Source organism: Leiobunum rupestre, chromosome 6 (assembly GCF_980474605.1).
Source record: "Leiobunum rupestre chromosome 6, qqLeiRupe1.1.hap1, whole genome shotgun sequence".
Taxonomy (NCBI): Eukaryota; Metazoa; Arthropoda; class Arachnida; order Opiliones; family Sclerosomatidae; genus Leiobunum; species Leiobunum rupestre.
Genome location: NC_143389.1, coordinates 52,590,508 through 52,615,801, shown reverse-complemented (window position 1 = coordinate 52,615,801; position 25,294 = coordinate 52,590,508). Strand labels below are relative to the sequence as shown.

Genomic DNA, 25,294 nt, shown 5'->3' with positions numbered 1-25,294 from the left:
ACGTGATCTACAAAAGCTTTTGTGGTTGGCCAACGGTTAAGCCTTGATCAAAGACATTTTTAGTTTCAAGACTCACGAGTATTGGCGTTTGGGAAGGTCGTGAGAAGTATGAAATTAGCGTAGGAAAGTAAATGTTTAAATTTGTTTCAGTTTAACAGCTTTAATATAAAACGGAAAATGAGGTCTGGTTTTGTAAAAGTCGAATTGAACAAGACAGTTTGGGAGGTGCCCGAAAGATATCAAAACTTATCGCCAGTTGGTTCCGGGGCGTATGGCCAAGTCTGGTAATTTTTTTCCTTTTAAAAAAAAAATCTTTTCCTTTTACCGGTGCCCACCTTCATTAAGATCATTAGTAATAGATTTATATAGACATGGCTGTTCTCTTATTTTAATTTTCATAATTAAGCTCTGCTATTGATTCCGTAAAGTCAATTAAAGTTGCTATTAAGAAATTAGCTCGTCCTTTTCAATCAGCTATCCATGCTAAGCGCACTTATCGAGAACTCCGTCTGCTCAAGCACATGAATCATGAAAATGTAAGACCTTATATTATAGCAGCTTTGGGAGCCTTATTTAAACGTTTTTGAGAACTATAAATAACTTTTCCCAAGGTTGCAGATGTGCAATGACTGTAATTTGTTTATAAATTTTAAAATCAATTGTTTATAATATAGGTTATAGGTTTACTCGATGTGTTTAGTCCATCCACAACATTAGATGATTTTAAAGATGTGTAAGTCTTCTGGTCTTTGTTAAACAAGATTCCCCGTGGTCTCTAAAAATAACAATTTCTTTTACCATGTGCCAAACAGTTATCTGGTGAACCACCTAATGGGTGCAGATCTAAATAGTATTGTCAGAACTCAAAGATTAAGTGATGAACATGTTCAGTTCCTTGTTTACCAGATCCTTAGAGGATTGAAGGTAGTGAATATATTTAAGTTATACGCTCACTAAGTAAATAATAATTTATTTTTTCTTGTAGTACATACATTCAGCTGGAATCATACACAGAGTATGGCAATATATGCAGGGTGCTACGTTGCCCATTGAACCAGCCCATTCTTCCCCGTAACTCTCGCGTGTATTTTAAGTTTTGGGGGAAAAGCAAATGAGCAGGAGGTGAATTCAAAGTGCAAAGTGGGTTATTTATACGCAGAGTTTAAGGCTTGAAGAAGCTCTGTTTCACGCGGGGTAGCGTGAGCTGTTCTAAGGTGCAACGCAGCACTGAGGAAAGTTGAATAAAAACTGACTACTTTTCATGTTTATCATTTATTTAAGGATTTAAAGCCCAGTAATATAGCTGTCAATGAAGATTGCGAGTTAAAAATTTTAGATTTTGGATTAGCTAGGCATGCTGAGGTTGAAATGACCGGTTATGTAGCAACAAGATGGTACCGAGCACCTGAAATTATGTTAAATTGGATGCATTATAATCAAACCGGTAATTATAACGAAACATTGTGAATTTTGGCAATTGCCGACATTTAATTTCTATCTGAAATACAGTTGACATCTGGTCCGTCGGATGTATAATGGCTGAACTTTTGACTTCTAGAACACTTTTTCCCGGCACAGATCGTATCCTTTTTTTAATTAGTACTTATACCTCAAACCACATAAGGTTAAGGTATTTCAATTTTATTTAAATCTTTGAGCATGTTTTAATTAATCCCTTGTTATTTAACATCATAAAATTTTAGACCAGTGTTTAAACTGAGTTTTTTAAAGTGTGAATTTTTAATTTTTGTAAGGGAATGTCACCTGATAATAATTAATTGCCTAGTTTATCAATCTTCTCTATTTAAAAGACTTGTCAGATGAACCTTGACCATAATTTTTATTAAATAATTGAATGCATGGTTAATATTTTTTTTGTTGAAGATGAGCATGTTAGCATGTCACCGTCCTTTACAATATACTAGATATCCACCAGCTGAATTTGATTATGAAGCTTTTAGGCACTCCTTCTGAGGACTTTTTACAGAAAATAACCAGTGATAGTGTGAGTTTTTTATTTTTTATTCCTTTGATTTGTTTAATTTTTTTTTGACAAAGCATGCTGTGTTTTTTTTCTGTTTGTTATTGTTTTCTTTGTGATAAATATTCATAAGACATAAAACGTTGATGTTAGTCTCATTCTCGTAATCCTTATAAATACTCAGACATAGACCAACTTACTCGTACTATGGCTCTAGTTGGAACCCCTGATAAATCATTATTGGACAAAATGACTAGCGATGAGGTATTTTTTTTACACCCCCAATTAAGGTTTCATCTCAGTGACATCATTTAACTCCGATTGATTGCTATTAATCGCTCTACACTAATATTTAGTATTTTAACTATGTACTCTTAGTAATTTTCTACCCAAACTAAAATCCTAACTACATAATTTATCCTGTATTTGAATTTGTCTAACTGGCTGAGCTTTTAACAAAACCCTTGTGTGCCTTAACCAATTGCCATAGATATAGATCAGCTGATGCGTATCATGGTGCTTTGTGGTACCCCAGATGAAGAGTTTTTACACAAAGTCACGAGCTCCGAGGTTGGCGATAGTTTAAATTTTATGGCCACTTAAATTGAGTCAATAGTAGCCTAAAATTAATATGTCACAGAGAAATATTGCGAATAAAAAAAAATTGTGGCCTTTGGTGGCGTATTATGCAATTTGGTTGCTATGCCGAGGGTTTAAAAATTACATTTAAAAAAAAATTGAGTACTTTGTATAGTTAAATTGATATTTATAATTTTTTAGGCCCGCAATTATATTAAATCATTGCCAGTAATGCAAAGAAAAAATTTCACTGAAGTTTTCCACGGTGCCAATCCTCACGGTGGGTTAATTTATTATTTGTTTTATTGGTTGTTAATAAATGGTCTTAAATATTCATTGTTTTTCTCTTTTTAGCAATTGACCTTCTAGAAAAAATGTTAGAGCTGGACGCTGATAAACGGCCTACCGCAACCCAAGCATTAGCGCATCCTTATATAGCCCAATACTCTGACCCAACAGATGAACCGGAAGCAGAACCTTACGACGAATCTTTTGAAAGCAGAGATCTCACGGTTGCTGAATGGAAAGGCGAGTTGAATATTTATTTCTTGTGAGAGTAAGGTGTTGTATACTGGTATTGGGTAAAAAACAAGGAATGGAAGAGTTCTTTTATTTATAGTTTGGCGAACTAGCCCTCTTTGTATTTCCATCCCCTGATTCAACCTTATTTGCATTGTTTTAGGGCTTGTTTATCAAGAAGTTTCCGCCTTCCAACCATCATTGTCGGCTCAAGACAACTTAAATTAGAAAGTTTTAGCCAACTTTTCTTTCCCCTCCCACCCTTTCGTTGTTTTCACGGGGAAACTAAACTTAGTTTCTATCATTTTGATTTTTGAGATCAGACATTTAACGTTTGACTAATAAGGGTTACAATCTGTATTATTGTTAATAATGATCCATTTGATTTGGATTGAATATAAAAACTCTGGAAGCGCTGGAAAATGGACTCTTCCAGTTCTTAGAAAACTCGTAGATCGATTGTAGCGTAGTGTATAAAAATGGCAGAATGGGGAATTTTAATTTGATCGTTTTGATAATGAAATGACGCTTTCAGTGTAATTAAGGGTAATGTAATGCCTATTTTCTTTTGCAATTTCATTAGCTGGTATTATTGGTAATCCACAATGCTATGTATAAAAAGCCTTTGGTTTGAAAACTGTTTAAAAACTTGCCCATATCTCAGGCAATTCTGACCCTTATTTACTTTCATAATACGCAATTTAAAACATCTCCAGTAAAGTATAGTTATTGGAAATTTTAAATTTATTTTAAATTATACTTTGTTTTAATTGGGTTAGAGTCAAGAAGGGATTGTACCTATCGTAGAGATGAAACATTACACGCAGCGTCTACTGGTTTTATACATGTATCATTAAGTAGTTTTATAATTTTTTTATTATCCGTTTTTACGTGCTTGTCTTAACCCTTTTTTATTGAAATTTTCACGCCTATTTCAACTAACTTTTGGGTCAAATATTTTTTAAAGCTTTGCCTCTTACTATATAGTAAGATTTTACTTAAACCTTTAGTGTTTATATAGCAAAATAACCTGACACTTAATTTTAAAATGAAAATTGTGGAAAGCTCTAATTTTATAGGAAAAGTTAAGTAGAAATTGATCACGATAAACATTTTTAATTTAGGCATACCTCATCCTTAAAATTAGAACAAAACTATTTAATTCTTCATCAGGCAGATTAACAAATTAAATGAATTTATATGTTATTTTTCTACACAGTTTGTGATACCTCGTGAGCTGTCTCTTCTAAGTTTTCTTCCAAAAAAAAACCTATATTTAGATATTTTGCAGTGCTTGAAAAATAATTTTTGGTTTTCTAGAAATAGTTCAAAACATTGTTGCCAAAATAATACCAGAAAATTTTTCCGTACCCTCTTGAAGATAGGTACTTAAAAATTACAAACTATGTACATATATTAAGGAATTAGAATAACTTTTCCCACACGCAATAATTAAACATAGAGACAAAATTTATCTTATAATAAGAAATGATAAAAATAAAGCCCTACTTGTACAGCGGATAAATATTTTAATAATGTTGCAAAAGTGTTTTATTCACGATAATTTAGTTTAAAATAAATGATTAAAAGCTTAGTTGTACAAGTTTAATTAATCACCTCAATCAACTAAACACCTTATTTCAGCTTTCAATTATTGCATTTTTTATTTAACAGTGAAACTTCATAAAGAAGTAATAATGTTCGAAGAACCCAAGTTCAGGCAAATAGACGCTGGCTTGTCTAAATTAGCTCAGAACTTCTCCGCTAACCTAAGACTGAGATAAACCTGTTATTTTCATTCAATTTATAACAACTGGCATCACTTTAGTCATTTTTATATGTAGTGTATAAATTCAATTGAAATAATTATCTTTTTTATGTGTTCGAGATAAGGAGGGTAAGTTTTATTTATCTTACAACAATACATACTTATACCAAAAATCTAACAGTATAAGGTATCCACTTCAATATATATTAGCAATAAAAACGTTTCTCTTTAAATTTAATCTTAAATTTAAACCAATATTTAAATTGGTTTATATAACAATGTGGTGACATATTTCTTTCGGTAACGATGCGTGGCACTGAGCACCATAACACCATCTTTGATGGACAGTGCGTATAGGTGATTCAACATGACATGGTTTGGCTCAGGAAGAAGCGTTGGTTCACATGTCAGAGGTACATCTTTGTTTAAGATGACCTGCAACAGTTGAGGTGGTAAAATTGGAGGGCCTGGTAATTTTTCGTAAGGTTTACGTTGTGGCACTTCTTGGGAATAATCTCCGGATGGAGATCCTGATAAGCTCTGAGAGCCACTTCCCGAATTTACACTATCCACAGCTAGCGCTTCGAAAACTTCAAAATCTGATTTCTTGACTTGGATTATGTTGTTTTTCGTACCCATATCGTTATCTATTATCGGTTCACTCGGATCATGTACCCATTGGCCATCAACGTAAAATTTGTACTGGTGATTTCCTTCAGGTACTTCAAGGATCAAAACAAAGTCACCGTGACTGCGAACCATGGGAATTGGTTTCCAGTCAGTAAATGTACCACTTATACAAACTTCTTTACCCCCTCCTTCCCATTTAAAAACAGTTGGTAACGCATTTTCATTGAGCGTGGTTCCGGGTGTAATCATAGATCTCGGCCTCATTTCTCCATCTCCTTTCTCTTTAAATGAGTTAGAAAAATCTTCTCCATCTTCTAGTGAAGACTGAGCTGTGATTTTACGTTTGTTACTGGCGGTAAATTCAAATACTTTGTCTTCGCGACCAGGCGATGAAGGTGTTCCTTCTGTATCCGAGGAATAAGCTCGGTCTCTTTTACCACCAGTATTCCCCATGTCTTGGGCTTTAGATTTTAAGTGTTTAGTAACTAAACTTTAGTTGTTTACCTCCACCCACTTGATGCTGCAGCATAGGCCTTGATAAAAGTAGGACAGAAGGAATTTCCAAAAACAAGGAGAATACATTTAAAATTGAACCCTCAAAAGGATAAGGAAATGGGAGGCAGGTGCTTTAATTATCAAATTTGGTTATATATTTACCAGGATTAGGTGTCAAGCCACGCCGAAAATTTTAAATAAACGTTTTTCTCAGTCAAGTAGCCAAACTAGCCATGATCATAATTTTTTTTATTTGGAAATATTTTGATCCTAGATGGGGAGAGTGTATCGAGACTCGAGAGGGAGGGGGCAGAATAACTGAATAACAAGATTATAAATAATTAAATAGAATCTGGGGGGGTTCACTGGTCATAATGGCCAGTTTATTTTTAATTGAAAGAATAATTCTATACCAAAAAGAGAAAATGATAAAAGCGTTGCGCTCTCAGTTTCTCACAGCCTATGAAATTGCGGATTTTGACTCCTAAATTGAGCGTATTTCGTGGCATCTGGCAGTAATGCAATTTGACGTTCTTCTGCTGCAATCAGTGAGATTCGTCGAACTAAATGCGAAACATCTAGATCAATCATTAAGAATATGTTTAAGAAAATAAGCATAGAACACATTGGAATTTCTTTATGACTTTTAGAAACTAAAAGGAGTAAAACTGTTTTTATTCAAAGAACAAGAAGATAATGAAATATTTTTTAAAGTTCCTTAAGAAATGTGATAAATATCAAAGCCTTTTGGTTTGTGATAAATAAAATTCATTATAGTTCCTAATCGCTATTAACAATTCACTTTCAATGGTTAAATAAAAAGGGGGGGAGAAAGATAGGTGGGGCAGAAAAGGGTGGTCATGACCAGTTAATTTATTTTTTAAGTAGGTCATATTGACCAGTACTTTTAAAAAGCTTATTTTCAACACTGGAAACCTTCCCACCATGCGCGCAAGATTCAAAATAGAATAAAATGGAAAATTAAAAGTCGAAAATTACAAGAATCTGTAGTAGATGGCACTAGTGCATCGTGATTTGGAAAATAAACTCGTTGATATTTCCAGAGATCCTGCGCTTATGAAACTTTTTAGTTCCACATCGAGATATATATATATCGAAGTGGGACTATTGCTATGGACGGATTGTCGTTAAGTGTTGTGTGTTTGTTTGTTTGTTTGGTGTGGAAAGCAACGACACGGCAGATGGCGCTGCGAAAGTAATTTGCAGTTTTGGCGAAACTGGGATTCGAACTCACAGTCAAAAACTCCGTATAATTTTAAATGCCCTCTTCCCCATATGTACTTATAAATGCTCTAAAAGCCCCACAATGAGATACTTATTTTCTTATTTAAATAAATCAACAAGAGACATTAAAAAACTTCATCACTCGTTACACCAAACAAAAGGTTCAAGACAAACTACGAGTTCAATCCACACTGACGAACTTCCTTTTGGGTAATAAAAGCAATAGAACCATAGAGAAACAATTATAAATTGAAGTCACTATCGGGAGAAGGTATTATATTATTAAGAACACGCGTACGCTTAAAAAGTTAAAGCATTGAAGACTCTATTTCCCTTCACACACTTACGTACCGCCATTATTAATTATTGGACTCCCATACTCATCCAAAAACTAGGGGCATTCGGGCATATGTAGTTTTATATCTATGAAGGTAAATTTTTATTACGATAATCTTTGCCGTATACCATTCGCAAAACTTAGGTATATTAACTTACAAGTTCACGTAAAGACTACCCGTTTATAGCTCTACCACAAATAGATCGAAATTTAAAATATAGCTTTTTGTCAAATTACCTTGCAAGTTAAGTCAATAAATGACCTCAACAGCTTATGAATTGGTTTGCCCACCCATGTATCCTGAGGGTGGGCGGTGGCCTCTCTTTAACATAGGATGGTAAATAGTATATCTAACTATAGGAAATCACATGGGCTCAGCAGTTTTTATATTAGTTTGCCCACCCGGGTCTCCTGATTTTGGGCGGCATCCACCCTTTCACTTAGGGTGGCAATTTATATATCCAACGATAAGAAATCACAAAGCCTCAAAAGCTTTGTATTAGTTTGCCTACCTGTGTCTACTAAGGGTGTATGGCTTTGCCCATTCGAATACACTGATGTGGAACTAATATTACGGCCTGGGCCGGCTTGTTTTCTTCGAAATAATAAGCTTTATTTATTGGAATATATCAAGGGGGACTCATTCAATATACGGGTTTTCAACGATTTTCCGAAACGGCTCCGAGAGAGAGTTTAACGTCATACGTGGGCGACTCACATTTTTAGGGTAGCTTATTTTTATACATGGGTGTCTGTCAAAAGCAAAATAATCAGGTAGCGGCTCAAGCACATTATTATTAGGGAAAAATGTTTTAATATTTATTTATGGTGAATTATAATTACGTATTTATTTTTAACCTAATATACAATATGAAATTAATTAATTCAAAATTTTTGTGCGTGAACATCTTTTAACATAGGAACATAGTTCCCTGTAATATACCTATTGTTATTGTTTTATATATTTATTCCTTCCTTTTCTCCCTTTTTATTAATATTATTTAGTATATACCTACTGTATGGACTTACCGCTACATATAAGCTATCCTAGCTTCGTGGTGTTTTTTTGCAAATAAATATATTATAGTTATTCTTTACATTATTAATGATTTAATATATATTTGCACATAATCACTCATAAGTATGCCTCTGTATAACATTTCCATAGAGAAAAAAATTCAGAGACTTCGTTATATCATGAATTTATTCATTTTAAAATGAATAAATTCATGGTTATATATATACTATTTATTTATATCATAAACTATTCATTATATATTATACACTATTTAATTATATTATTCATTATAATATTATACACTATTTAATTATATTATTCATTATATATTATGCACTATTTAATTATATTATTCATTATAATATTATACACTATTTAATTATATTATTCATTATATATTATACACTATTTAATTATATTATTCATTATATATTATACACTATTTAATTATATTATTCATTATATATTATACACTATTTAATTATATTATTCATTATATATTATACACTATTTAATTATATTATTCATTATATACTATCAGTACTATTTAATTATATTATTCATTATATACTATCAGTATTATTTAATTATATTATTCATTATATACTATCAGTACTATTTAATTATATTATTCATTATATACTATCAGTACTATTTAATTATATTATTCATTATATACTATCAGTACTATTTAATTATATTATTCATTATATACTATCAGTACTATTTAATTATATTATTCATTATATACTATCAGTACTATTTAATTATATTATTCATTATATACTATCAGTACTATTTAATTATATTATTCATTATATACTATCAGTACTATTTAATTATATTATTCATTATATACTATCAGTACTATTTAATTATATTATTCATTATATACTATTTATTTATATTATAATTTTTAGATATAATACATAAATGTTTGAGTATTTATTTCTATACCATCCTAAATAATTGTAAAAATATTTTATGGTTTTTATGAGGGGCAGATCACTTTGTTACAGGGTGTCCTAATAATCATGATTAAAAATTTAATCATGATTTAATCATTTTAATTCTTTGTATAGCCAAAGCTACAGATTTAATTTTAATCTAATCATGCTTTAATCATACGAGGGTGTCCTAATAATCATTGGAGTGAGCTTACCCTCGGGTTTTTATTACTTTGATAGTTTTCTAATTAGGTTTATTGTATGGTTACAAATGCCCTTCCATAAACTGCAACCTTGTACCTCTTCGTGGTGGAAGGGAGTAACAGGGGCAACCCTCCATGCTGGCCAACTAAGGCCTTGCTTCTTCCTTAAGCCAAGGTGTAAGGTATCGTGCTGAGGGCTGAGTGGTACCGGGGAAGCGAAATACGGTATCATGAACGATCCCCTCGGGGAACCAGGCGAAACCCCGTTGTAATTAGCCTTCCGCCCGGACAGAGGATTAAGGGCGCTGACCTTTTACTTTCCTCTTTTCTCGTGGGACCAAAATGGAAACACAAAAAAAAAACAAAACAAAACCGGGCAAGGGTTCGAAAAGACCCGACCCAAAGCAGGGGGAGGAAAAGGACCAAACCCAAAACAAGGGGAGGGTTCGAAAGAACCCACCCTTAAGCAAGGGGGACTGTCTCCAAATAGAGACCCAGCTGGCGAAGCAAGAGATCGATGGGGAAACGTCCCTCAATAAAAACCAAAGGCGGAATCCAACAAGGAAGACCCCCTCCTTTGCAAGGCAAGAGACCAAGGGGGAATGAAACTCCGGACTCCCAGTCTCAGGTCTCCGAAACCATTCAAGGTCACCTTCAGCACCAAGGATGTGTACACGAAGGACGCTAACGTCCTTCTTCGCAGACTGGAGACTTTCAACAGCGCGCTTAATACGCAATGCTGGAAGATTGTCAACAAGTCTGAGGTCCCGACTGCCATCCGCTGGATTTTTCAGATGGATGGAGAGTCGGTCAAGGCCATCAGGGAAGCAGGTCTTAGAGCTGAAACCGGCTTAGACAGGGGTTTCTTCAAGATACTCCTTGATCTTAGCACGGACAACTGGAAGGACCCGACCAGCCTGGATGGCCCATCGCCGGATTTGGAACAATCTGAGGTGTCGGAGATGGAAGACGATATTCTAGCCACTGGGGAATCTGGGGAGGAAACTCTCGCAGAGGACCTTAAGGCTATTGACTTTTCGGATATCGACGAGATCAAGGAGGCTGCTCATACGGAGGGAGCAACAGGGGGGCAGGCTGGGGACGCTAGTCGGGACGGTGCTAGTGATTTGGCCTCCACATCTACCACTGGGTACGGCTTGGTAGAACTGGCCAGCAACCAAGTTAAACCCACCTAAACATGAGTTTGAAGGTGCTGCAGATTAATCTGCACCACGGCAAGGCAGCCTCTGCTGTACTCTGCAGAAGGTTTGCCAAGGAGAGCTTTGATGTCGCTCTCATACAGGAGCCAAGGACTGCCAATGGCAAGATACTTGGCCTCCAAAATGCAGGTAATATATTCTATGATTATAACTCTGCTACACCCAGGGCTTGTGCACTGATACGCAAGGGCATTCATGCCCTTCCGCTCTCAACGTACACTTCCAGGGATATTGCCACGGTAAAACTCATCATCTCTTCGGACGGTGCCCCTGTAGCACATGAAGTCGTTTTAGGGTCGGGGTACGGTCGAAAAGTCGCTTTATAGTCGACGACCAAATGCCGACCTAAAAACGTCCGAACGTTTTTCGACACTAAAACCGTAAATCCTTTTTTGGGACTATTTATGGTCGGTATGCCGACCATTATCCTACTTAAAATAGACCTTACATTTAATTATTACCCCTGTGGCACAAAGGGTCGATTTAAGGTTGCGCTTTGCCAATTAATCATTCAAAACTGTGAAACTTTGGCGATTTAATAAAACAAATTGAAATATGTTTAAAATAACTTCCTTTCTGTATTATATTTTTTCGAAAAAGATTATATATTCAATCTGAGAATGTTTCCTTATTAAAAATCTCTCAGCTCAAGTAGGTTACATTCGTATAGCTAAATATGTTAGGCTAAGATATTATTAATGAAGATATATTCGTTACTTTTACGAAGCCCGAAGAAACTCTAGAACTCTGTATTCTAGATTCAAGAGCTTTCCGATTGACGGAAATAAACTCATTGTTTCACTCCCGTTCATGGGACTTGACCAACTACATACATATATAAAGCTATTTATATAGCTATATTTACGGTTTTATTTGGTCATTTTCAGTCACTTAAAATATCAAAAAGTAAGTCGTTTCGACGTAATTATCCAGTACATTCTAAGTCGGGATGACGTCGTTTCGCAGTCGGTTCTTAGGTCTATTAAAAGGCGGTAAAGAGTCGACGTTTTGTAGTCGGCCGACCCTTTTACCCCTAGGACATTTGGACCCTAAATCCAAAGGTCGGCCGACCGTTGGCCGACTTAAGTGTTTAGTACCTTTTGCCGACGTCGGCCCGACTCTAATTTGCTACAGGGGTGGTGGGGAGGTTACTGTAGTGTCCTCTATATATATATATAAATATGTATACATATACACTCTTTTATATCCTTATTTGTGAGAGCTGCCATTTTATTACAGGTCTGATTTCGAATAGCGCATGCAAGGCCGCTTCACGCGGTCAAGTGCACGCGACGTCTCGAGCTGATGAGCACGTGCAGGCCTCCTTGCCTGTACTATTTTAAATTAGGTTTACAGGTTTACAGGTTTATTGGTAGCCGTAGTTATACACCCTTTTATAATGGACTGTAATGAAATGGCCGACTTCGTAAATAGGTGTATACTATCTTTGGTATTCCGTGTTTTAAACTTTGTAAAGATTCGAAATACGCGAACTATTAAAAACGTGAAATATCACGAGCGCGCTTAGAGAATTAAAAAGAGCAGTCGTTAATAAATAATCGAACTACACGGGTGCATTTTATTTTAACGGAATAAATCTCGTTAAGCCTAACGCAAGAAAACATTAAATTGGCGACGGAGATTGGGGACCACTTCCACAAACTATGGCTTTTCCACCACCAAACGTACCACCATTTTCCATCCAAGAATCCCGGGATGACGTCGGCCTTCGCTGGGAAAAGTGGCTTAAGCGGTTTGATATTTTTTTGGATGCTTTTGCTATTGCCGATCCCCATAGGAAAAAGTCAATGCTCTTGTACTACGCGGGACCTGAAGTCCAGGACCTTTTTGACACGATACAGTTATCAGCCCTTCTACCAGCAGCTCAAGGAGCACCCCAATTTGACGAATATGTCATTGGTACACGGTCACTCAACACTTATTTCTTACCTCGCCGAAACACAGTGGTCGAAGAGTTTAAGTTCCGACAAGCTACCCAGTTTCATTATGAGACAATTGATGAGTATACAATTCGCCTAAAAGCACTCGCTGTCTCCTGTGACTTCCACGATTTGAAGAAAGAAATCCTGGGACACCTAATCAAAACATGTGTCTCCGCGGCATTACGACGGAAGGCCTTGAGAGAAACAGCTCTTACATTAGATGAATTCCTAACTATTGCAAAATCTTACGAGCTCGCGGAAGAACAGGCAAGTGTAATAGAAACTAAACTTGAGTCGATTGCGAATGTCTTGGAAACACCGAGGGGTCCTGAAAATGTGCAAACGTCAACTCAACCGTCCATTTTACACCAACGTCCTAATCAATCCGGTCTTACCCCAACGCAACAACAACAACAACAACAACATCAACGTCAACACCCCCAGCAATTACCGACGTACCGATCACCTTACTACCAACAACATTTATTTACCCCAAGAATGACTTTTCCTCAACAACAGCTACCACCATACCCATGCATGTCCACCTAATATACGGCATAGGGGCCAACGACCACTCAACATTAATCGCACTCCACTTGCGGGGGTCTGCTTCAACGGCGGAGGAAATTTCCCACACTTCTAGGGCCGAGATACATGCCCCACGCGTAATGAAACTTGTACGTGGTTTGGAAAATTAGGACATGTTGAAATGATGTGCCGATCCAAAGCCAACGAAGCTGTTTATCCCTCGGCTGCGGCTATTGTGAATGACCAGTACACTGATTTTGACACCCACGATCAGATGGACATAGAGGAACCTTATATCTGTACTCTAGTTGAAAATACACTCAACGCATCTAAGGGCGATACCCCAACACGTACCAACATGGTTAAGACGTTTAATATTGGTGGGTGGGAAATACCAGCACTTCAAGATTCAGGAGCATGTGTTAATAAACATACTCGGAAATACACCCACAACCAAAACTTGAAAAGTCTATACTCAAAGTATTTCCTTACGCGTCCAAAGATCCCCTTCCGCTAATTGGGCAGTTTGCGACAACTATAACTTTCATACAGCACTCCATTCAATGATGTTTTTCATGTATTACATCCAAGCAAGTCAGCGTATAACATCATCGGCGCTCCAGCATTAGAACGATTGAATTTGTTACCGAGTGTGGGTTCTATTGAACCTCATCATGGCAATGGACGTCACAAATAACTTGTGACGACGTTCTCCAAGAGTATTCGGGTCTTTTCAATGGTATTGGAAAGCTTCGAAATTTTCAGGCGTATATATATATATATATATAGGGTATTTTTTTTTCTCGAAAAAGTGATTTTTTTTCAAAAACTATGTTTTCTAGAAAGTTGAAATTTGTACTGTACATTATACGTGCCGGGGGACACTTTCTACCAAAATTGTATCTAAATCGAAAAATATTTTCACGTTTTTTGAAAATTTAAATTTTAACCGCTAGGTGCTATAAGAAAATTGGCAATGTTAAAATTGTAGAGCGTCACCGAAAACGTACAAATAGCGTTGGCGCGAAAAAAATAGACGTTGTTTTCACTGAAAAAATAAGACTTGAAAAAGTGACAAGTTGGGCAAGCTAAAATAACTTTTTTTTGAATTCCATTGGGAGAGTAGTGTAACTTTATGAAAGTCAAAAATTTGTTAATCTGGTGTTTAATGCAATAAACACCGCTGAAAAATCGAGGAGACAATGGCGAAGAAGGTATTACACGATTTAATTTCGTAGGATGAAAAATGCGAATTTTTTGAAAAAACAAAGACATTTTATTTATCTACTTACAAACAAAATTTATAAGTACGTTTCGAAAATACCACCTTCGGCTGCGATGCAGGCTTGGGCGCGAACAATCATATTGTCGAAGGCGGCTTGAATCATTTCCGGGGTTACTTCCCGGCAAGCACTTACAATTCGTTGACGCAGCCCTTCAAGGGTCTCAACCGGAGTGGCGTACACCTTGTCCTTGACGAAGCCCCAAAGAAAGAAATCCAACAGAGTCAAATCGGGCGACCTTGCTGGCCAGTGTACGGAACCGTTTCTCCCTATCCATCGTTGTGGAAATTCGTTGTTTAGGTAATCTCTCACAGTCTTGCTCGTTGTGCCAACGGCAGTTCGTCAAGTTGTTGTTTTAGCTCATGCTCATGCCTATGTAAAATTTCCCAAATGCGAGTTTTACTGCAAGCCAAAGCCTTACTCGCCGCGGCACAACTACTACGTGGGTATGCGGCAAAATAGGCTAAAACGGTGTTTTTAAAGTCCAAATTCCGCTGACCAGGCCCACGAAACCGACGTTGTACGTTACCATACTGGTGAAAGTCATTTACAGCTCGCCTTCAGTAGTTATGGATGGTCTTCTATCTGGATGTCGTTGCTCAAAGATCTCACTCACTCGTCGTAGATTTCTTCCACCTTCCGCGTAGTAAATGGCCACTAGTTCCGTACGATCAGCTCTGGAATATGAGGCATGATTGTTAATATTTATTACGACAATAATGTTACACAGTATGTATTACAGTTATTTAAATACTAAATAAATTTAAGGGTTTTACTGACCTTTAAACCTGTGGTCTATTCATCTTCTCGCCTATCAGGGTTAAAATAGGTTTCGAATAAGACTAGATGCACACACAGGCCTATTAGATTAAAAAACTAATAGGAAAAGTCAAAAGATAAATGAGCCAGATTGTGTTTTCAAAAAGAGTGCCACGCCTCATGACCCCCGAAATGTGAAATAATGTATTTCAAAACGATGAATAGGGTGAAACGGTTCGGCACATTGGCCAGCAAAGTCGCCAGATCTTACGTAATTTAAATCGCCATTAATAATTTAATTAGTTAATTTAATTTCTTCGCCATTGTCTCCTCGATTTTTCAGCGGTGTTTATTGCATTAAACACCAGATTAACAAATTTCTGACTTTCATAAAGTTACACTACTCTCCCAATGGAACTCAAAAAAAGTTATTTTAGCTTGCCCAACTTGTCACTTTTTCAAGTCGTATTGTTTCAGTGAAAACGACGTCTATTTTTTTCGCGCCAATGCTATTTGTACGTTTTCGGTGATGCTCTACAATTTTATCTTTGTCAATTTTCTTATAGCACCTAGCGGTTAAAATTTAAATTTTCAAAAAAAGTTTCAATATTTTTCGATTTAAATGCAATTTTGGTAGAAAGTGTCCCCCGGCACTTATAATGTACAGTACAAATTTCAGCTTTCTAGAAAAAATAGTTTTTGAAAAAAAAATCACTTTTTCGAGAATAAAAAATACCCTGTATACATTGTGTATTATTTCAACGCTAAATGTAGACCTCAGAGCCAGAACCTGTGAAAAGATGTTTTCTTTTGTGTATTTATACTCTTACACGATTTAATTAAGCAATTTTGAGCCATTCTTCAACTTTAATTAAACAAAAGTCGTTTTAAAGATGTAAAAAAAAACCGCGTTCGAGGCGAGCTAAAGTCGGCCATTTAAAGGGCAACGCAAGCTCTGTGGCAAAAAGAAAGAAAAAGCAACGTTTTCCGTAACGCTCTACAATTTTATCATTGTCAATTTTCTTATAGCACCTAGCGGTTAAAATTTAAATTTTTAAAAGAAATAACAAGTGTTAGCTGGGTGGTAAATTTTAAACGCGGTTAAGTCAACGAAGGCGCAAAATAGTAAGACGCGTTTCGGGTACAATGTTAAAACCGCGAATACGACACAACGATTACTCGTATGTAAAATGTTCATAGAACATGTTTTGTAGGAAATAGCCGGGCCCTAATGTTCGTAATTGGGTTTATAGTCGTACATACAATACTAATGTAGATATTCGCGATAAACCATTACTGTGCACCAGTTTCCCCCATAACTATAGAGGCTTGGCACTCCGTAGCTTTGACCATGGCCGCCATTGTGGTCATATTTTTCTCCCCACGATAAAAACAATTGAAAAAAAAAAAACTGTGACGAAGCACTGCCAAGTCCCTATTGCGCATAAAACAAATATTTCTAACCGTAACCTGTGAAAATATATGTTTTTGTTTGAATAATTACTCCTAAAATATTTATTTACGCAATTTTGAACCATTCTTCATTTTTTATTTAAAAAAAAAAACTAGCTTTCTATGATTTGAAAGAAACGCGTTTTCTAGTGCGTTCTTAGCGATTGGAAATTATGGTAAAAAGAAAACTATTTCTAACACTAACCTGTGAAAAGATGTTATCTTTTGTGTATTTACTCTTACACAATTTTGAGCCATTCTTCAACTTTTATTAAACATAAGTCGCTTTAATAATGTCAAAAAAAACCGCGTTAGCGTCGAGCTAAAGTCGGCCATTTAATCTTTGGCGAAATAGAGTGTTAGTTCACCAGTGTGGCGCCGATGGCGTAACTTTCGTTGCCAGCCAAACGAAAAGCATGGGCCAAAGGCAGGGTTCTTTAAAAGTTCTAATCGAACCACGCGTCAAAATTTCAAAAATCGTTCTAGTTTGTTATCCGATATCTATGGTTCAAAATTGCGTAATTAAATATTTCGCACTAATTACTCAAACAAAAACACATAACAATTACTGTTAGAAATAGTTGTTTTACGCGCAATGGTTATGGGGGAAACCGGTGCACAGTAATGGTTTATCGCGATATCTACGTTAGTATTGTGTGTACGGCTATAAACCCAAAAACATTAGGGCCCTCATTGTGTATTATTTTATTAAACGATTGACAAAAACGCGTCACCCAGACTCCAGTGGGATCGCGTTTTAAGTCAACGAAGGCGCAAAATTGTAAGACGCATTACTGGTACAACCAAAAATAGCATAAGACCCACTTTTGGTACAACGTTAACATCGCGAATACGCCACAAGGGTTGCTCGTATGTAAAATGTTCGTAGATCAGATAGCAAAGGCTAAGCCTAAGCCTTCCTAACTAGCCCTAAATACAGTAAACTATAAAAAAGGACTACTTCGGATTTTCCATTGCGCTCTCCTTTGATGGCCTTGAACCTCACCAATTTAGAAAAAGACCCGCGGTTATCCGACCAGTTTGCAAACTATTTGAAAATACCAAATACTTTTCCCCTCCCTTTTTTAATATTCGACTACTATATCAGGAAAAACGAATATCCGCGAACTTTCCCAAGCGCTATTCGATTTGACGAATCGAATACTCAATTTGGTACTCGATCGAATTATTTGGTATCACCAAATATTTTGCACACCAATGCCAAAAACCGTGTACGAAATTTTAACATTACGCCGACCACGATCTTATCTCGTTGGCTTCCCCATTCCAGGGACGAGTATAGCACAGAAGCGTTAAAGGGGCTCCAAAGTTCGATGGCAAAATGTGTGTAAAGTCAGTAAAGTGCGAAATTTACGGTTGACTCTGCCCGCCTCTGCCAAGTGAGAGGTTGAGGGGAATGAAAAGCATGCTCAATTTTCTTCTTTTTGCCACCGAACTTTGGAGCCCCTTAAAGGCAATTGTTTTTCGCGACCTTGGATCCCCATGCTAAGGACGCAACTGTCATTTACACGGACGGCTCGAGAGCGGACGATTAGGGAGTTGCTGGCGCGGCTTTCGCGATCCCGGCCCATGGTGTGGGCGCCTAGTCCTACATAGATTCCAGCACCCAATAAATCGGATCAATCTGTTCGCTATAGACTCTTAAACGCGCCTTATTATTTTCGAAGAGAACTATCCCTGTGAGTTATTGTTATTTCATGGTGAGGGGTTGGGGGGGATGAAAAGCATGCTCAATTTTCTTTTTTTATGCCACCGAACTTTGGAGCCCCCTTTAATTTTAGCTCCAAGAGAGTTTTGTTTTGTTTCTCTTACCCTTCTTGTAAATGCTATTGGACCCCCGCAATTTCCAACATTGTAAATCCGCGTGTTTATAGAGGTCTACGCGCCCGTTTCCCTCTAGCGTTTTTCAAGGCCGTTCAGAGTGCGCCGCGCTTTCAACGTATGACCAGAAGTAACAATTAAGTGTGACACTGATCGACCTAGTTTTCGGCGTATGACCAGAAGTAATAAGTGTGACACTCAACGTAAAAAATAAGTGTGATCAGAAGTAACAAATAAGTATGAACCTGATCGAACTAGTTTTTGTCGTATAACCAGAAAAAATAAGTGTGACACTCAACGGCTGACTAGTAGTAACCAATAAGTGTGATCATAAGAAAAAAATAAGAGTGACACTGATCGAAGGAATCTTCGATGCTTTCAAAGTATGACTAGAAGTAACAAATAAGTGTAAATACAATTATGTGTGACCGTGGATATATATTGGTTGTGCTACCGGCGTTGCAGGTTGCTGTGAATACCTCAAACAAACATAACACATTAGGAGAATTGTGTGTATTCTGACCGTCGTACGTCTTGTTTTAGAATGGGGTTGGGGTGGTGCGGCGCCGTCAGGTGCCAATACATAGAATACGTCAACTTGGAACTAAAGACATAGTACAGGCTATAGTATAGGCTATAGTTCTGGAGCTAGTCAGTAAACAGTTATTACACTACGATCTTAACCTAAAGGCCGAGAAGCTACGAGTCGCTGTTTGACTGGTGATATATTTTCAAACGACTAATTCAACTAAGCAAAACATGAAATTTTTTGGTATTTACAAGTTACAGCGCGACCGGACATTAAACATAGACCAGCAGTGCAGCTGGATGGTAAATAAGGTAATGTTAAAAATTATCTGCCAGAAATAACCCTTTTGTCATAAAAAAGGCTTAATAATGAATATTTAAGTCATGAAAATTCTCGCAAATGGGAAATCCGCGCGAATGAGAAACTGCGCAAACAGAAAACCGCGCTAACGGGAAAAACCGCGCAAATGGTAATTTGCGCAATTGACAAACTGCGCAGATGGGAAGTGCGCAAATGAAAACTGCGCAATTGGACCCAAACCACGGAGATAGCGAAAAAAAAAAAAAAAATGGAATGTAACTACAAAGCATCTTGCCGGGAGTAGTGGCTCACTCCTGTACTCCCAGGCGTCCGGGAGGCAGAGTTTGTGGATGGCCGTGTGAGGACGACCACCAATCCCCCAACGGGTGGTCGGAATACTTCCGCCACGTGTGTCCCTACCCCTGTCCCCACGTAATGGAGAGTTTAGTCATTTAGAGTAATTTGAAGATAGCTCAGCTGTTGGGTTCCAGCGAGCATAAAGATCGTACTATTGAAATTTTGGCTAAGCAGGAACACCGTATGGCATCTTTCGCTGAGATAACCTCAGCAGCTGTAGATCCAACTCCGCCAGAATCCATGGGGATAGTTGGGCGACAGCGTCTTAAGTCTAAGACCAGAAAGCCTTCCGTCTCAACCAAACCAAAAGTTGCAAAAGTTAAATTGCCTCCAAGGCAAGAAAATGTAGTCTTGCTATTCCACCCTTGGCTGCGTTCAACAACTATCAACGGAGAAAAACCGTTGAGTTATCGTTGAGTTCTTTTAATCAACGCTACGTCACAAAAATCTAAAGTTGTTGTACGATTTATAAGTTCGCTGACTTAACGAACAAAATATCGTCTGCTACCCCTCCTTTAACTTTGTCGAATGACGTCACGATACCGATGAGCAACGGAAAAACCATCTCGCCCAGCCGATGTTTCCGCTGAGTCTCCGATGATCAACGTGACGTCAAAACCGGAAGTAAAAAAACCCGTTCAACAAAAAACCGCTGACCGTTGAGCCAAAGATAATTTAAACTTCGTACCCTAGATTCGAATACTGAGAGCTTTCCCATTCACGGTTTTGTTACGTAGCGTTTACCCTCTTCCGGCACGTGACCTCAGAAAAATCGGCTCCATTGGTTGCGGTAAGGCGCCATATTTAGGCCTAGGTTTGTTTATTTAAAACAAGAGTATTTATAGAAACACGCTTAATTGTAGATCATATATTTCCCATAAAAACTTACTTTAACAAATGGTAATTCTGGTTCTTGAATATCTTCTTTCGGTAATGATGCCAATCTTGAAGAATTTTCTAAAATTTCATGCAAATATTCCTTAAGAATGTCGATGTTAAACACGAACCCTATTAAAATGGTAAATGAAATTGAATGAACTATTAAGTTTAGTCAAATTATGCTTGAATCTCTTGTAAGATTATATTACTCACCTTTAGTAAGTCTAGGTTTTTTCTTTCGATTTGAAACTTTTTTAGTGCTATAATTGTGGTCCATCATGTTTTAAAACTTCCGAGTTGAACGCAAAACGCGTCAAATTACGCACCACAACTTCCAAAAAAAAATTAGTTTCTATCCCTAGATGGCAGTAGTGCGCCACCATTGGAGCGAATTTTTTCTGAGTTGCGGCGGGAAGTGGGTAAACGCTATCGGTAACGCGCGAGAGAGTGATTTCGAATCTAGGGTACGAAGTTTAAATTATCTTTGGTTGAGCTCAGCGCTGAGCTATTTTAGAGTTGTTGAACGCAGCCCTAATGTCAGCCTTCTAGCTCGCCTGTTTACTTTGGGATTGGCGGAAAGGGCAGTGCTTCTAGTCTAATTTCTATTTCTATGGTCGGCACTCGCGGTCAACTTCGCCCGATGCAATAGTGCATCTATTTCTTTTCTGTCTCTATGGCTCTAACTCTTCTTATACAGCCGGCCAGGCTGAGAAATAAGGATTTTTTTTTTTAAATTGGACCTGTGGCCAGTAGAGCCTAGGAAGTTTAATTAAAAAACTGGCCACTGGCCACTTACCATTTTTAACCTTCAAAATCACGCTTTCATAATTTATGGTCAAATTATCTACTCTTGACAATATGTGCTAGGGCATAGGCTTAGTAGGTTAGAGAGAATGTTAATATTTCTTTTTGCTAACTGCTAAATTTGCTTCTTCAATACTGTGTGTGGAGCATAGAAATCTTATAACATAGAATGATTCCGTATAAATATAAATTGGGCTAATTAAATTTTCGGAGGTTTCGTCATTATCAGCCAATCACGATTCAAAGAGTGACTACGGCAACGACTCGTTGCCATCTAGTTTGAGTTACTGAAAATAATAATTCGATTTTGGATTACGTCACCTTAAGAACCCGCATTTGATTGGCCCACGTCAATCGAGTCACGTCCCCCTGCACGCGCTCACGTGATCGAGTTTAATGTAGTTTTTAAACATGGTAGACGGTTTCTTTACTCGTAAAGATTTTTCTCTTATATGCAAACGTTTTGGATAACTATTGCGTTGTTTGTTGTTATGGCTCCTCGATGTTTCAATTCCACATGTAGAAAACGATTTGCGTTGTACAGGTAAAAGTTTGAGTTTCCTTGAGCAATTTGAAATGGCGGGCTTTCAAATTGATGATTTGGTAAAAATTACTTCAGGAAGTTCAGTGAGCCTAGTGGAACAACAACTCAGGACTATAATTACTGCAATATCCCCCGGTATCGGCGGTATGTATTAAATTACGGTACGGGGGTATACAAATAAAGATAACGAATGCAATATCCGTTTTTTTTAAAACACTTTATTTAACATTGTAAATATCGGTCTTCGTTGAGTACTATCTCTTATGTTGTTTAACAGTGGAATGTTGACTTTAAGCAGAGTGTGAGACATTTATCTTGGCTAAGCTTCTAAGACCAAAAGCATATTATTATATAGAAGGTCAGGGCCGTGCTTAGAGGTCTCAGGGCCCCGGGCGAAATGCATGGGCGAAACTGACAATTGTGATTTTAGCGGCCCTCTGGTATATACATACCTATAGGAAAAATTTTAGCGGCCCTTAGCGACCGCCGGCTCGCCACCCCCTAAGCACGGTAATGTTTTGAAAAAGAAGACAATTATCAGTATGATTGTTGCTGTTTAATTCAATGACTGTCGTCAATTCGTCATAATTGTCATTCGTTAGTGTAATGTATTTTTTCTGGGATATAATTACTCTTTCATAAGATTTTTGTTTATCTAAGTTTCTACAAACATAATAATAAATATAATATTAATTACTTTAAATGTGAAATAACCTTTAAATACAAAGGTTAATACTAAGGACCTCCAGTCACTGCTTCTCCCAAAACTACCATTGAGATTGCCTGCTATTTTAAAAGTTAGGCCTATGTTAGGCCTAGGCTTAAATATTTTCAAAGCGAACCAAAACGAAATCTTATTTATCTTCCTCACAATGGCATTTAAATATTCCTTATAATAAATAAACATGAAAACAAAACTAAAAGTTAAAAAAATCTTAACACTTTCATTAAATAAAAATCCAAAAACGTTGAAGTGGTTCATGTGAAAAACTCCAGCAAAAACCCATGGGAATTCTGAGCTTTTACTATTTTTAACCGCCATGTTATGGCGCTAGCGGCTTGCCGTAGTCAATTAATGGCCGCTGATTGGCTGAAGCTTAAGCAAAGACTATATAATCGTTAGTCGTTGCTACAAAATGACTTGGCGTCAGGTTCTCTCGGGAGCATTCTAGGTAGGAGTATAAGATTTCTATGGTGTGAAGTGTAGAGTAGACCGACTCACGTCACACAGTCACCCACCCTAACACACAATTGACACAAGGTCAAGCACACAGCATAGAAGCAAAGATCAAACAATTTTAGTGGATTAATATAGAATTTTTTTAATGAACTAAAATCTTGAAGGGAAAACCCTTTGAATTAATTAAGTGGTCACCAGGGCCACTAACACCCCAAGCATTTAATTTTTAAACTGGCCCAGCTAATTTTTAAACTGGCGATTGGCCTGTGATAGTGCCTTATTTCTCACACTGCAGCCGGCTATGTAGCCTATGTTCGGGTAGTTGAAACTGTTGATTGAATTTTACTATTTTAGTCATCGAGTCGTTTCCAGTTAATAAAATGTAAACTATTTTTGGTTTTATCATTATATTTAATACTTAATGAGTTGAATGTCAAGTTAAATTGGCTTTCGCCGCAAGATTAAGTGAGTCACGGCCCTGAATGAGTACTTAAAAAGTTTCTAAGTTAACCCTTGGTTAATTTATTTTCTCCTGGTCTTATCGGTCATAAGTTACTTAACTTACTTAAGATCGTCAAGCAATTTCTGCAGTTGCAAATTGAAACATGGAAAACCGTAAATTTACGTAATTATTCGTTTTAGTAAGTGAAAACTTAATTTAAAGATAAACTTAAGTAAAAAATAGTGAAAATGGCGCCCAAAACGCTTAATTTGCGCTGCAAGTCTAAATTAGGACAGTCAGTTTTGAACTCTATTACTGATGATATGACTGTGGATGAGTTTAAAGCGATGCTGTTTAGCGTAACAGAAATAGACCCTTCTGATGTAAAGGTTTTGGTTGGATTTCCTCCTCAAGTTCTTGATTTGTCAAATGGAAACCAGACGTTAGCCCAACTGCCTTTGCACTCGGGAGAAACTCTCATTGTGGAGAAGCAGTTTAACAGGAGTGAATCTTCAATGTCAAACACTTCGTGCGTTAATGAATCTGGCAATTTACCCATTGTTTCTCGCAATCAAGTCATTGATAATGCACCTAATCAAGTTCCACCCGGTTTCTTGATGAGGAAAGTTGTTCCAGCCAATAATTCTTGCTTGTTCACTAGTGTCCATTTTTCCATAACTGGTGGGGATTTCGATACTACCGCTGGCATTAATCTCCGGGAAGTGATTGCGGCAGTTGTTGCAGCTGATAAAGACACTTATAATGAAGCATTTTTGGGGAAGCCGAATAAGGATTATTGCCAGTGGATATTAAATGAAGATCATTGGGGAGGTGGAATTGAACTTTCTATTCTGGCAAAGTTCTATGGGGTGGAAATAGTTGCAGTTGACACCCAGAATATATGCATACATCGTTTTGGAGAAGACGAAGATTATGGACAAAGGATTCTTCTGATATACGATGGAATTCATTATGATCCTTTATTATTAGAGTCTTTTGATGGTAGTGGTCAAATTAGAACTAAATTTCCAACATCTGATATTTCTATTTTGGACAAAGCTCTTGAACTAGCTAACGAAGCTAAGGCTAGCCGCCAGTTCACCGATGTTGCTTCATTTACATTAAGATGCATGGTTTGTCAAACTCGGCTTCAAGGACAGACAGAAGCTCAGAAGCATGCCAAAGATACTGGACATATAAACTTTGGTGAAATTTAGGTGAAATTACGCAAACCTTAAATCCGGTTAAATACTTTACTACGACAGACTTAATAGTTTAAAGCTTTGCCTTTTCAAAATTATGCAAAAAATATAGTGGGAAAAGAAAAGTTGAAATTTAAATGAGACTATATTTACAATACTGATGTTATAGCATTTTTGTGTGATAAGTTTTAAAAGTTTTATTCCAAAATGTTTTTTTTTCCAGATTTTGTGCTGTATTGTTTGAAATAAATTAATGCTCGAGATAACCATTTTGCTGTTTTAGAAAATGATGCGAACTTACGTCATTT

The 25,294-nt window shown here is 36.9% G+C and overlaps 3 protein-coding genes across 7 annotated transcripts; 2 read left to right on the top strand and 1 right to left on the bottom strand.

Moving 5' to 3' along the window:
* Positions 1-49: 49 nt before the first annotated feature.
* LOC149941474 (mitogen-activated protein kinase 14-like) lies at positions 50-4,971 on the top strand. 5 transcript variants are annotated; one of them, XM_090180043.1, is made up of 11 exons: positions 50-284; positions 407-536; positions 675-733; positions 813-924; positions 986-1,015; positions 1,282-1,444; positions 1,510-1,581; positions 2,472-2,551; positions 2,762-2,840; positions 2,915-3,088; positions 4,754-4,971. In XM_090180043.1, exons 1-11 carry the CDS (start codon positions 178-180, stop codon positions 4,861-4,863), a joined length of 1,116 nt encoding a protein of 371 aa, XP_090036169.1. In that variant the 5' UTR covers positions 50-177; the 3' UTR covers positions 4,864-4,971. The 5 variants fall into 5 exon arrangements, with proteins under 5 accessions (XP_090036169.1, XP_090036168.1, XP_090036167.1 ...); XM_090180042.1 differs by lacking the exon at positions 2,472-2,551 and adding an exon at positions 2,166-2,245 and having other exon boundaries at positions 51-284; XM_090180041.1 differs by lacking the exon at positions 2,472-2,551 and adding an exon at positions 1,926-2,005 and having other exon boundaries at positions 51-284.
* Positions 4,952-6,238, bottom strand: alc (5'-AMP-activated protein kinase subunit beta-1). The gene is made up of 2 exons (XM_090180046.1): positions 6,135-6,238; positions 4,952-6,010 (listed from the first exon to the last, which is right to left on the bottom strand). Exon 2 carries the CDS (start codon positions 5,928-5,930, stop codon positions 5,106-5,108), a length of 825 nt encoding a protein of 274 aa, XP_090036172.1. The 5' UTR covers positions 5,931-6,010; positions 6,135-6,238; the 3' UTR covers positions 4,952-5,105.
* A 17,449-nt stretch (positions 6,239-23,687) lies between these two features.
* Positions 23,688-25,246, top strand: Yod1 (Yod1 deubiquitinase). The gene has a single exon (XM_090177393.1). It carries the CDS (start codon positions 24,033-24,035, stop codon positions 24,999-25,001), a length of 969 nt encoding a protein of 322 aa, XP_090033519.1. The 5' UTR covers positions 23,688-24,032; the 3' UTR covers positions 25,002-25,246.
* Positions 25,247-25,294: the final 48 nt, after the last annotated feature.

Excerpts from the sequence above, each read along its gene's own strand:
- LOC149941474 (XM_090180043.1), top strand. The coding sequence starts at position 178 with ATGAGGTCTGGTTTTGTAAAAGTCGAATTGAACAAGACAGTTTGGGAG. Across the intron at positions 285-406 it reads GGGGCGTATGGCCAAGTCTG|CTCTGCTATTGATTCCGTAA; the intron begins GTAATTTTTTTC and ends TTCATAATTAAG. Across the intron at positions 2,841-2,914 it reads CCACGGTGCCAATCCTCACG|CAATTGACCTTCTAGAAAAA; the intron begins GTGGGTTAATTT and ends TTCTCTTTTTAG.
- alc (XM_090180046.1), bottom strand. The coding sequence starts at position 5,930 with ATGGGGAATACTGGTGGTAAAAGAGACCGAGCTTATTCCTCGGATACA.
- Yod1 (XM_090177393.1), top strand. The coding sequence starts at position 24,033 with ATGGCGCCCAAAACGCTTAATTTGCGCTGCAAGTCTAAATTAGGACAG.